The sequence below is a fragment of the Stigmatopora nigra genome, chromosome 13, assembly GCF_051989575.1.
Source record: "Stigmatopora nigra isolate UIUO_SnigA chromosome 13, RoL_Snig_1.1, whole genome shotgun sequence".
Taxonomy (NCBI): domain Eukaryota; kingdom Metazoa; phylum Chordata; class Actinopteri; order Syngnathiformes; family Syngnathidae; genus Stigmatopora; species Stigmatopora nigra.
The window spans coordinates 9,079,208-9,092,643 of record NC_135520.1 but is presented as its reverse complement, the minus strand read 5'-3'; the positions used below and the strand labels follow the sequence as shown (position 1 = coordinate 9,092,643).

Here is a 13,436-nt window from a genome sequence, read left to right as displayed (position 1 = left end):
ATCCCTGGGACTGATTATGTGCGGCAATGCTCCAACGGGCACGTTATGCGCAATTGCTGAGTGTAGCGAATATGCCTCGCCAATATCAGCTAGCTTCAGAGCTGCTTCTATAATGCATGAAGATCAATATGCTGTGGCTTTGAGAGTGAGGCTGGTATCGAGTCTTGATGCCAACTGCCCGGTCTTTTGAAAGCATCCGTGCATTTGGAACAAGATGATTGTTTGAGGTAAAAATGATGCGATTTGGATGATCAATCAATAATCTCTATTAAAAGTGCATATCGCTCAAACAGCTTTCCATTTACACCGTTTTCTGCTCCAAACCTTAACTTAACCTAAAAAACAAAGTTTGAAATTGCCTTTCAAACTGATCCTTGCTCAAAACTCCTAAAAAATAGTGTAAAATTATGTAAAAAACAACAACAACAACATGAACATCATTTCAGTCTGTGCATGATGCGGAAAAAAACCCTGTGTGAAATGGCAGAATGTTAATAAAAAAAGACAAGCATGGGCAAAAAGATATTAGTAGGCCTACAGATGGAGAACATCTGCACAGCATTAGGGTAAATGTAAATAACATTTTCCCACAACTGATGCATGGCCGTAATAAGTAGTCCCCCAGCTGCACCAGTACACTATTAGTGTGTGTTTACTTTGGCGTTCTGCTAAATATTTGATTGGCTCTTAACTCACAAATTTACTATATTCCAAAGACTAACTTTTTCATTTGCAATGTTTTGGGAGGAGCATTTTTTATAGCAAGTTTGTCTGATGGATGACGGTCCGCTCTGGTTCTTGCGAATGTTCCTGGCGAGGAGAGGTGCCGGGCCCAGGTGACGCCTCTTAGGCTCTTCGGAGTGACACCGATCTTACTCAGAGGAGCACTTAAAGGACAGAGCGAGGCTTAAATGAAAGGGAATGTGCAAGATGGGAAAAGAAGTGGCTTCTCGGAGGATTTTACCCTTGCATGACTTGTGAGGTCAGTTGAGTGTTGTTGCTTTTGTAGCTGAGACAGTGATGACACCTGAGAGGCTGCTGTATGTATGCCAAAATGCATCTGAGGGCAAAGTTGGTTTGGGCAATTGGGATTACAATTCAACCATGTGGTTGCAAGCTTTCTTTAGCTAAACTGCCGACAACCAAAGCTGAAAAATGTCATGAACTTGACATGTGCTATCTTGTAGTGTAAAAGATTGCAGGGAAAAAATGAACATGCCGTAGTGAGACTAAACTTGTCTACTATGAACTGCAATATATTGTTCTGCGGGCTTCATTTGGGTCTTGGGGTGTAAGTTTGAGAATATTGCTCTCATTGCCCTTAGGTATAAATGTGAGACTGAGTGTGGATATGTGCTGTGATTTTTTTGGTGACCAGTCTAGGTGGGATACCTTCCATCTCGCATTAATGAGTACAAGCACTATATAAAATGGATGGCTGGACAACATAAGGGAAGTGAGCAATAGTTGTCAAACTTCTGAATTGGCCCTTTTCCCAGTTTCTTGTTTGTACAATGAAAAATCAACTCAGTTGCAGACTCATTTTCAGAAAAAAAGCATAACAAAATATACTGTTGTAATGAAGTTTAATATCTCACTTAAAATACAGAGGGAACGACAAGATATGTATGTATAGAAGCAATTAAAAAAGTAAACACTATTTCTATACAAAAGTTGTAACTCTGGTTGGCTGACGTTTCAGGAAAAAAGCCTTAAAATGTCACCAAAATAAATGCAAGTTTTGTTTCAAAACACGCCCACTTCCCAAAGAAAACACAAATAACAGATTTTACAATAACTAAAACGTACAGGATATTACCAGCAAGTTGGTGGGGATACGGCATATTGGTTTCATAAGGTCTGTTAATAAATAAAAACACAAAAACATATGGAGGGACTCAACTCCTGAGCTGAACCATACCAGAGTTTCGTCTAATGGCAATAACTTATAAAACATCTTAGGAATTTCAATATTGAAAAGTAGCAGTTATATGAGGGCTAAAAAGAAACTTCAAGGCATTAGTAGGGTAGACCTTGCGAGGGTAATTTAAAGATTACATTGCAGGAGTTCAACTTTAAGAACTATATCTCAGCTGTCCTAACATCTCTCTAGATCACATTTGTGTCCTTCATACCGTTTCTCTTCCTGGGTAACCATCCTTCCAACCTAATGGGCCGCTCTAATGGGTGTTTGGCTTGTTTCTTTGTAGTAATTGGGGGTGCTAGTGACTCTGCAGCAGTGTCCAATGTTTTTTCTTCCTGCCAAGGTTCTTCTGCCGCTCCTTCCGGGTCAGCTCTGATGTTGGTACAAGTTCCTGTGCTAATGATATAATAATTGCTGTTCCACCACACGGGGAAGAAATATCAGGTGAGATTTAATAGGGTCCCCCTGATGGGCTGTAGATGTCAAAACGTGGAGATGTTTTGCAGATGGTGATGGTCATTTATTGTCAGAATATGGGGATGTTTCCAGTTGGTTTTATTTCTGTTTTTACCTTGTTTTATTTATTCCAGAACAAAATGTCAAGTCAGGTTTAGCTAGCTTTTAAAATGGGAACAAAACTCTTTGAATATATTCGTAGAATTACAATTGTATAAGATTATGACCGTGTCTACTCCAGTTAACATCATGTGAAAACATCTGAATCGTATTCAAAGCACACTTTAGGAAGCAATGTTATTTTTTAGAGAAACAATCCACCTTTAATAAAAGGACCTGTGTTTGACTTGATCCTAAAACAAGGTATAAATCTCACTTTGGAAGTATAAATAAGCCTTATTGCTATTTGCATGTCCTTGAAGCGATGTGAATTTTTGCGATATTAGTCTGACACGAGTATGCACGCACTCACACTCACACACACACACCAATTCCCACACGGACACATCATTTGAGAAACATGCAAAACTGCATCGACTGTGAATTTCATTCACAGTCTTTGCAAGGCTCCCCGCACGCCCGCACTGACGGGAGAGAGATAGCCGGCTGCCGTTTGGACAATAATTTTCTCAGTCCGGCTGAAGTCAGGCTGCTGACGCTCTGGTTTGCTTCTCTGAAAACACCCTTCTTCTTCTCAGTAATCCTTCGAGGGGAAAGCAAAGCAAAAGAGAGAAAGAGAGAGTAAGAGAGAGAGAGACTGGATTGCTGACAAGGACATCATTCCCTTCCTTGCATGCCTTGTTTACAGTCTCTTGCCCATTGCTGCTATACCCAATGCTCTCCAAGGAGCCATAAAAAAACAAATAGGGGCTTTTAGAGAAATTGCCTGTGCGCTGGCGATTAATAACACTTGCACTACTAGCTCACTCGAGAAGTTCTCTTGAGGCAAAAAAAAATAAAATAAAAATATTTGGAGAATTAAGAGTACCACCTCCCTAAATTGGAATGATGTATTGCTCCAGCTGTTTTGTAACTAGACAAATCAATTTTCGCTAAGCTGCATCTATTTAAGTAGCCAGTCACCTGCCGTATAATAATATACAAAGTGCTTCTTTAACATCTTTAAATATATTTTTTAAATTTTGCATAGTGAAGTCTGTTTATGTTTACTGTATGTTGTGCCAGGACAAAACAGCCAAAAAAAATTAAGAAGACCAAAAACATATACACTAGGCTGCATTGGATTATATATTGCAGGGTATCATTGTGTTTTTCAAAATTAAGATTAAAAATTAAATGCAAGTTAGAATACTTATTGAATAAGGACAACAAGTGCAGTATGTGTTCAGTATGTTAACCAACTGTAACACACAAATGGTTATTTAGCTACATGATGCATAAAGATTAATGTTATGGTCACTCTTGTTAGCCCATGTGAAATAATGTGGAGGAATTTATGAAATTACATTTTTCAATATAGATAAGTAGCATCAGAGGTTAAGAATTATAAATAATATAAAAATACATTTTACCCCTCATCTTCCATATCCCCTGGCCCTCTTATTTTGGAAATAGACCAGGGGGGAAAAATATCAGAATATATGTTATTCTACATAGCAAAACCATACTTTCAATGTTTACAAATGATGCTCATTTCCAAGATGGGTCACCTTCAATTCTGCTGTTGAAAAAAAAATGCTGACTTTTAATATGAGCCATTATATTCATTTAGCATGTGGAGTGATCCCACAAATCATTTGACCCGCCTTTGTGTATTGCTTGCATGCAAACACACTACAAGTGTTTCACCACACTGACCTCGCCATGATTAAAATGATTAGGCCGAGATATAATTAATCATCTTAATGATCTAAACGGGGTCTGTATATTAATGAGTTGTGGGGGGAAACGCCACTGTTGAATAATTAAGTGCAAACTATTATACAAGTATTAAGGCGGAGGACTCCTGCTGATTAACAACAACACTTTTGACACTCTTGTAATTTTTTGTAAGCACTGCTAGCCGGTTGTCATGGTAACAAGGCCGCCGGGGGGAATGCGCATGCGTACACGTGCACAGCAACCACCCGTGGCGTCAGGAGAGGGTTGCTTAGCAACCAAACAGAAGCGTTACTTGACGACGTTGAGGAGTTGTATAGCAGAAAATAGTCGTAAAATAGACGATCGTAGGCATGTTGAGGAATAAAACTACGCCATATGTTCAAGCGTTTACCCTCAAGGCCGCCATGAAGAACTCTTTGGTGAGTGATATTGTCGTTTGAGGTGGATACTAAAATAGCATTAGTTGGCATCAATGTGAGTTCACCTGTTGGTCTTCAGGTGAAAATAGTCGACCAATTGACGCTTTTGTTGTATTCATACATGTGAAGAATAATTCGGAATGATAATAAACTTGCTAGCTAGTTGTTTATAATCAGCAATCTGTCAATGGCACAAAATATATATTTTTGGTGGAAGATAAGAATGATAAAACTGAGGAAAAGGAAAGTTGGGAACTTGTATTGAGCTTTTCCAGGTTTTTTTCACATCTGGTTTTACCATTGTGTGAAATTGAGTACTTTCCTGGAAAAAGTCAGGTTTTTTTCCCACTTCAACTGCCTCTTAGACAAGTGTATGTCAGCTTCCTTGACGTTTATTCATCAGCCATTTTGCTTGTTGTCGATCTCCTTTTTATATGATCGTGTTCAAACTCATGCGGATGGCGACTTAATTAAAGACGTCAGCATATTCTCGGCCTTTCTCCTGGGTTGGGCCTTTTTTTTCTTTATTTTTTACAGTTATAACCAGATCTCTTTTCAAAACTTTACACCCCAAAGATGCCCAAAAACCCCTCTATTAATATTCCCCATCTTCCTGCAAGATCTGCTGCATATGCAACTTGAGTGATGTTTCCATACCAAGGGCTAAATTCTATAAAAAATAAGACTACAACAAAGAAACAGTTTTTAGGGGATTGCTACACAATTCTGCCACCCCTGCGTTGTTTTCTCCATTCTTGACATATCGCCTTGAAGAGGGCAGCTTTGCAGCAAGCTGTGATTTGTAGGTTACGACAGGGCCATTTCAAGCCTTGAAAGGCTACTGGGACTTGAAGCATAGGCTTATTATACTTTAAAGTATTTGTGCCCATAGAAATTGAATCACTAACACTGGCCACTGAAAGTCTTAGCCATGATTTTTTTCCTGGTGATTCATCCCCTATGTATTCACAGAAAAAAAATAAAAAGAAGAAACCAATGCAGTTTATATTCTGGGGGGGAGGTCGTCACCTTGTGTTGCAGACAGTGCTAGAAACAAAGCTGTTATTCACTGCGCCGGTTGCTTCCTATGATAGGTGGTAGAAATAACAGCGGGTTGGGGGTGTCAGGGCAAACACCTGCACGGTGTTAGGAGGATAAAAAAGAAGGTCTACACCACTGAAATCCTCTCAAATAATAGCTTTTGTGGGGTGAAAAGTTGAGATCAAGAAAAGGCATTTGAAAACTTCATATTATGGTATTATATGATTGAAAAAATCAGTTATATTTGATTGGTCCAGTGTGTTTTCTAGTAGATATACTGTGTGGAAAAGAATAAGCAAGTGGTAATTTGAAATTCATCCTTAATGAGTCTAAATTGTATTTTGAATCTAAGCACGACCTGATTAAGTGTAATTACATTTTGGATTGAAATATAAACTCATTTAAAAGTCTTAAATCAGTCATTTAGTTTTCTAAATTAGCCTAATGGGCTAGGACCAGATTTGATTGAGACACGGTATCCAACAATAAGATAATCAGCGCCATGGTGATGGTCTAAAATACTAGTTGGACAGCTTTTATATTTTAATATAATTTCATGTGGTACAAATTCGGAATGCAAAATATCACTGAATCAATTTATTCACATCATTCTTTGTTCAATGTTGTTTATAGAGTCCAAAAAAAGAAACCCGAACGATGTGGAATAAGTATTCCTTTCTGTACCTCAACATTTCACCCCAGGACGTCAACACATAGATTAAGGGTTAATTGCTAGAGCCACTGTCTGAATACGTTTTTGACCTTTGCGATACTTGTGGAAAACACCATTGTAAAAAATAGCGTGGAGAAATGTGCCATACTGCGAACTCTTCCGGAGCGCTTGGCTGCATGTGTCTTATTATATTTGCTTTTCACAGAGCGCTCTGGACAATTACACCGGCCTTTGTCTTTGTTCCGTTCTCCTTGAAGGCCTTGTAGCCTGCATTCTAATTAAATGTCTTTTAATGGAGAATGTTTATTGCCCCTCGCAGAGCCCTTATTTTCAGCTCTGGAGTTAATTAGCCTGGTGTCATGTGCTAACCAACGCAGAGGACATGTTGACCTGTACGTCACCAAGGAGCTTGTCAGTCTTGAATAGGAACACATGGGAGCCATCAATGTATTTGCGCTACTTTAGTCTCTGTAAGGTATTTTGATGAAGACAATGACCTTGAAATCAATTTGCTTGATGTGGTGTCAGCTAATGGGGTCTTATTGCGCTTAAGGGGGATTGGTGTTAGAAGCCAAGTAATTATGCTGAGCAGTCCATTTTATATTCTTTTTTTTTTTTTTTGGACATAAGTTTCATGCACCAAAGGATGCTTTTACACCACCACAGCTCTAACTACCCAATTCCAATTCACTGCCTGTATTGTCCATTAACCTTTTAAATGCTTGTAAACAACAACAAGAACTCCTTCAGTTTACAATGACATCAACACTTGACGTTACCCAGTTTGTGCAGCGTTGTAAGAAGACAATGTCAATAGAAGGCATACTCTGTAACCACTGTATTTTTTTTTGGTTGTTCTTACCTTAAAAAACCCTAAAATTGCTTCATGCCAACATTCAATTACTCAGTTGCTGATGATCCATAAAAATCACAACCTGATGTGTTTATTTAATGAGGAAAAACAGATCTCCCAACATGGTACTTTGTAAAAACATACAAAAATGACTTAGTTGCATTGGATTAGAAAATAATTCACCAGTTTTTTTTTCCATGGACATCAGTATGGTACTAATATGTTTTGTCCTTTGTAGAGATTAACTGATATGACTGAAAACCTTGTTCATAAAAGACCGTAATAGGCACACATGGGCACTTAACTTGTGCACTCTGTTGCGTCTTTGTCAAGACAATTTGCTGGTATTTTGTCTTGAGGTTCAAATTTGTTATACTTGATGTCGTAAACAATTTAGTCAACATTAATAACCCACTTGACAATGTTTGTATTGTGATGAATTAAGTCAGCTTTCATTTCATCAAATGTAATTTTACTTTGTTCCATGCTATTATTATGTAGCACATACTCCTTTCCTTTTCTATATGCAAATGCCAAAACGTGTCAGCGGCAAACTGCAAAACTTGGCAGCCATCTTGATCATACCTTCAGGCAGATTTTTTTTTTATGCATTGGGGAGAGCACCCAAGAGATCAATCAGAAATTCAGAGAACACTAGAAACTTTTCTTCAACATCATTCTTTTATAGTTTGCCGAAGGCTCATCAAATGATATTGTAAGGAATATGGATACCACTATTTTCTTAGGATCAACTTAGTTCACAATAAGCCTGCTAGAGAGTGGTGTCTTTTTCACCCCCCAAGCGAGCAAAGATTCATTACCACAGGCCCCATGACTGAATCAGTCAAAAGTTATAGAACATTGATAGTTGCATTACAACCGACCATCTAAATATCATTAGCCACCATCAGGATTATCTGACAGTCATTTCTGGAGATGTGTTCTGACTAATTCACTTTTTTCTCCAATCACAGCATGCCAAAAAAATGTCTGACTATTTATTCTTGCTCAAATGACTGTCAATGCAATCATACAAGGTTGATGCGGATAATTGAAAGTTCCATTCACAATTGTGTGAAATGAAACCATTCCGCTTACACAGAAGTCCGATGAGTAACCCAATGGGCTATCACTCCCAGGAATGGTTATTTTATGTCTTTCACAACTGCGTTTGCCACATTTCTTGACTGATACTTCAGAAACTAATGTGACAGGATCCACAACACAAGCCAAACAGGAAGCAGCCTCACCCCAAGACAGTAGCAAAGGGGAAAAACTGCAAGACACCAGTAGACTGAATGCTTTCAGAAACAATCTACATCATAGCCTGGCATCTTTTCAGTCTCAAAAACCTTTGCTCATTATTTCTGCTGTCTGGAAATATTGACGAAAAAGTGTTTGATCAACAATGCCCATCATGGCAGGAGGAGACGGGCAACCTGCTAATGACCCCACCTCATCTATTCATATTCTCTCCACTGCTGCTTGTTTTTTCATCCCAATTTGGCAATGTCTCATTTTGCTTCCTTTCAGAAGAGAGGAACAGAGGGAAAGGAGCATTCACATGCTGGAACCAATCATATGGCTCAAGCCTAGTGTTAGATATGTCTTTGCGTGTCTTTCGAAGACCCTCGTCCTTCCCTTTTGATTCTAGCCAAGTGTTCCAGCATGATGGCAGATGCTCAACGCTCTATCTGCCACTCTTGACATGCGTTTTTTTTTTGGGTCTTGTCAAACCTAACTGACGTTCTTTGGCCTGTCTGTCTCGCTGCTTCTGCGAGGTTGTGACACAGATGCTGACGTGGGTGCTAATGCACGAAAATGTGTCAGACCTAGAAAAATAGGTCTTAAAGGATATCAAATATAAGAGAATATGAAATCATTTTTAAAGGTTGGCTCGGCTGGATTTCCCCATTTACCTTTTAGCAAATGTGCTGACAATAGGAGATTTATTGAGCAGGATTAGTACGTGTCACTGTCAGTTCTGCCAAGATGGAAGATTAAAAGATAAATCCATCTAGGGAATATTTGAGTGTAGTATTTTTTTTTAAATTAGCAAGTTAGGCTAAATTTAAAGAAGAGTCTGTTATAAAAGGTTGAGATACACCCTTGTTGCCCTTCTCTATTCACCTTGTCAACAGCCATGGAAATAGGTTAAGAACTGTGGGTGATTAATTGATTGATTGATTGCTCATTTTTCTTTAGAGGTTGTATTAAGGAAATGTTGTCAAATAACTATTAGTACAGCAGACTGTCTGTTGTGTTCATTGTCAAAAGTAAAAAAAAAGTGCTATTTGTTTTTCAGCTGATCGATTTATGCTCAATCAAATAGTCTTGATTTATTCTTGTCATTACAAGTGTGGAATAGAAGGGGAGGCAAACAAAGGCTCATAGAAATAGTCTAGACACCTTTTCTGAACATGGGCAATCCGCTACAGAAAGGAAAGAGGTGCACACGGGGGAGGCTTGATTGAATAGATGGATGGCTCGATGGATGAATTGGAGGAGCAAGGATTGATGACATCCAAGTAAACCTGCAGTGACCTTGACATGCATGCCTTTCTGTGAATTAATCAACTTAAAAGCTACCAGTTCTGGCTCAAAGTGCATTGGCCATATTTCTGCACAAGCTTGTCTAAGTTTGTTAGTGAATTTTGATGTGACCCTTGTCTCTGCTACCAAAAGCAAAAACTGCAGCAACAAACACATTTTTGGAGTGAAAAAAAAACCCTAAAACAGACAAAAAACACCTTTGACAATTTCAACATTCAAGGCACAAACTGTAGTTTTTGCTCACTGCATGTTGCAGCTGAAAATTAAAGTATGCCTTGAGGTTGTATTCCCCACCATTCCTCCTTTTGTATTGGTGATATGTCGTCACTTTAGGTATACTGACACCTGTGGTGTTACCACAGTAACCGCTGCAAGTAGGTCGCTTGTGACCGGTCAATGCACACCTGACTATTTGAGACTGACAGCGTGGACAGTAGACCTTTTGGATTTGATATCAGCAATAAAACTGATTTGCATTCAACATAGCTCTTGGAGTACAACTGTCACTTGCAAAAAAACCCCCAAAAATCAGCCCATTCTGCTTCATACACCCATTTTTTTTTAAAGAAATCATAATGCATGCTGTGTAATCCCAGATTCTGTTACTTCTGGGTGTATGAGCAGAGCAGGGATGTAACCTTCAGTCCTGGTCTGGCCAAGTTTGATTTAAGTGAAAGGTCACATTTAAGATGTTTCTCCCTTTGCGCTCTCTGAAGGTAAACCTTCAGCATAATTTCCAACAGACAAGCCTTCAAGGCACAAGGCTGAGCTCTGGGAATAGGAAAAATACTGTACACCAAGTGGACATCGTCCTGGAGTTTATTTTTCAGTATCCACAAACTGGACTTGTTGACTGGACACCTGACTTGTTCATAACTGTTAATAATGCTTTGTAACTATCCAAAGCATCAATTATATCAGACGAGACTAACAGTACAAATATATTTACACCAAAGGTCAGCAGGTTACTTATCAACATCAACTCCGACTTCTCATTTAAATGTTTTTTGTCGCATTAACATTCTAATGGGCAGTGCGGTCATAACTTGAACGTCGCTATAATGTTGTTTATTGATGAGTCGCTACTTATTTAGAGAATGAAATCTGTTAGAGCGTGTAAATTATTATTATTTTTTTCCTACCCTTCGCCGCAGTAGAAGTGTCAAGTGCAGCAGGTCAGAGATTTACTTTTTCTTGTGTGTCTCATTAATTTCATGGCCTGGCATAGTGTTTTAATACCCTGCTTGTTGTTACTGATTAGGACTGGAAAGACAATGCTGTGCATCACTGATTGCCACGACGATAGATTTTGCTGCGTTATTTCTTTCTCTATCACACATGCATCATGTCATTACAGTGTGTGGAACACGGAATTTCGCCAGACCTTGGAAAAGTTAAACACATGACCCTTGTGGATGAATAGTATCTTCATCTATGTCCAGTATTTTCACAACCATAAGGCACACCACATTATAAGGCGCACCCTCAATGAATGACACATTTTATTTATTTTTCCCATATACAAAGCACACTGGATTACAACGCGCCCTGTCTATTTTGGAGAAAATGTAAGACTTTTAAGTGCGCCTTATAGTCGTGAAAATACGGTACACGTAATTCGTAAATATTTAAGTTAGTCATATTGTTAGTAGGCATATTTAACTCAATGTTAGTAGAGAGCATCTATTCTTGGGTTATCTTTCTCTGCCTTAGGTTTCTGCATAAGTTTCTCCTATGAGCTCAATTTGTGTGGTTCTGTATTGCTGTCCAAGTAGGAGGAACTAATATAGTATTCCCCCTTTCTTTGACATGTGAGCTGATTCACTGCATGCATCATCCCAACAGTGGTTTGGCGATATGAATCAGCCAATGGGGCTCTATAAGCACACGACTGCCCTGCTGCCTCCTAGATAAGTGGGCCACACAGAAAACCCAGAAAATAACCAAGCCATTATTTTTTTTGCTACATCTCCTTCATTCAAATTACATTGCAATTTACACTTGTCTTTTTTTTAAACTACGTAACCACCTCTTTATAAGGGATAGTATTAAACTATAGAGTAAATGGGGGGATACAGAGAGGACCTTTCTACACCTTGAAGAGCTTTTTTAAATGTCTTTTAAGCCATTCTTTTAAGCCCACCAAGAGCAGGTAGCCGTTAGATGTTTCATCCTCATGCCTTTGTAGTGACACCGGGCGCATAATGGTGTCGCTACGTTGCATTGTCGTCAATTTTCACAGCCAACAGCACTGCTGCCCTTGTGCTTATGTGCGCGATAGTGTTGATCCACAAACCACTGACACAGTGACGACTGTAAAACGTGCTCCCTCTGTTGTGTCCGGCCTTGTGAGCGCTGCATAAAATAAGCCACCGAGTACTCTTTTCTCATTTGTTCTCGTCCGACCTTGTCCCTCACCACGCGGCTAATTTTTGCACATAATAAAGCTCAGTGGCAGACTTCTGTGCTTCATGCTGTTTAGTCATGAGAGATTAATGGGGTGGTGCAGATTTATTCTGCTGAAAGAGATCAGCTTCCAGCCAGCCTTGTCTTTTGCCCTGCAGAGGTAATGAGTGAGGAAACTAGGCTGTTGGGTGATTGTTAGGACATGATCGTGGAAGAGAGCTTCCTTCCTTTTGACCTACCTGAAATGGGCCATTAGGAGATTGGCCATGTGGTAATTGGCTATGAAATAGTCAGAACTTGGCTATCCTGCAGCTTCATTCAGGTTTGCATCTGTTCAAGTCTGCAACAGCCCAAAAAAACGACATGTACTAGTACTTTTTTGTTTCAAAATACATTAAAATTGAAGAAAATTGGAAAACAATGTGTGAAACTGTTATCTTTTCAAGAACCCAAGCCGTAAAGATACGCACATTTTAAAATCTGGCTCAATTCTCTCGAGAATTTAGTAAAATTGTAAACAATCAATCATTTTTGATGTCTAATAAACACAAGTGTTGATGGCCTGGAACAATGCCAAATGTTGCACTGACTTAGCTGAATATTCCTTTTTTCGTCCACACGAGAACAGCAACAGAATTGCCACTTCTTTGGCACCCATTCCGCTGCAAATAAATCGAGCTAATTTGTTGCCTGTGCAAGATGCTGTGCAAGCTGACCTTATCAGAAATGCCTGGTCCTGTCTATTCCATCTTCCATGACTGGCCTAGCCCATTCCCTCCCCGAGGAAAGGCAAATTTCAATAACCTCTCAACCGAAAACGCCAACAAAATGTAGCGAGCTTGAGCGGGGGGTGTACGCTTCGACCCTTTCCTGTCAGCAAAACAGGTGACACACTGCGCCCCCAGATGAAGTGGCAACTCGGTCGCCATGCAAAAGCTTTGTATCAAAAGAGCAAGACACATCAGACAAAAAAAAAAAGATGGAATTGAGTCATAGGATGGAGGTGGTCTCCTTTGAGAAGCAGACCCTCCTCACCACATATCCATCGGGGGGACATTTTAGGTTGAGGTGTTTGTTGAAGAGCCAAGCCGTTTAGAATGCGCCCGTGTGAAGCCATGGCGCAGTGATGGATTGCCTACATTGACGTGGCAGCCCCCCGCCACACCGAACTCACCCCCGAGAATTTATGAGCCGCAACCTCTTGTCTTACCCCGTCTCTCGCTTCCTTCACTATCAACTCTTCAACGTCGTCCTTACTTCATCTCCATT

At 39.5% G+C, this 13,436-nt stretch overlaps 1 protein-coding gene across 4 annotated transcripts in view; it reads left to right on the top strand.

Moving 5' to 3' along the window:
- The window catches only part of pacrg (PARK2 co-regulated), a 142,858-nt gene that overhangs the window by 46,502 nt on the left and 82,920 nt on the right, over positions 1–13,436 (top strand). Inside the window, exon 7 of one of the 4 annotated variants that reach the window (XM_077731102.1) lies at positions 2,268–2,368. The exons of 2 other annotated variants lie outside the window; for them this stretch is intronic. Coding sequence is in view for 1 of the 2 variants with exons in the window: in XM_077731100.1 (XP_077587226.1) it covers positions 4,573–4,641 (69 nt within the window). In the remaining variant the exon portion in view is untranslated. Of the gene's footprint in view, positions 1–2,267; positions 2,369–4,507; positions 4,642–13,436 lie in introns of those variants that run through there. One more of the 4 variants, XM_077731100.1, reaches the window with a different exon arrangement.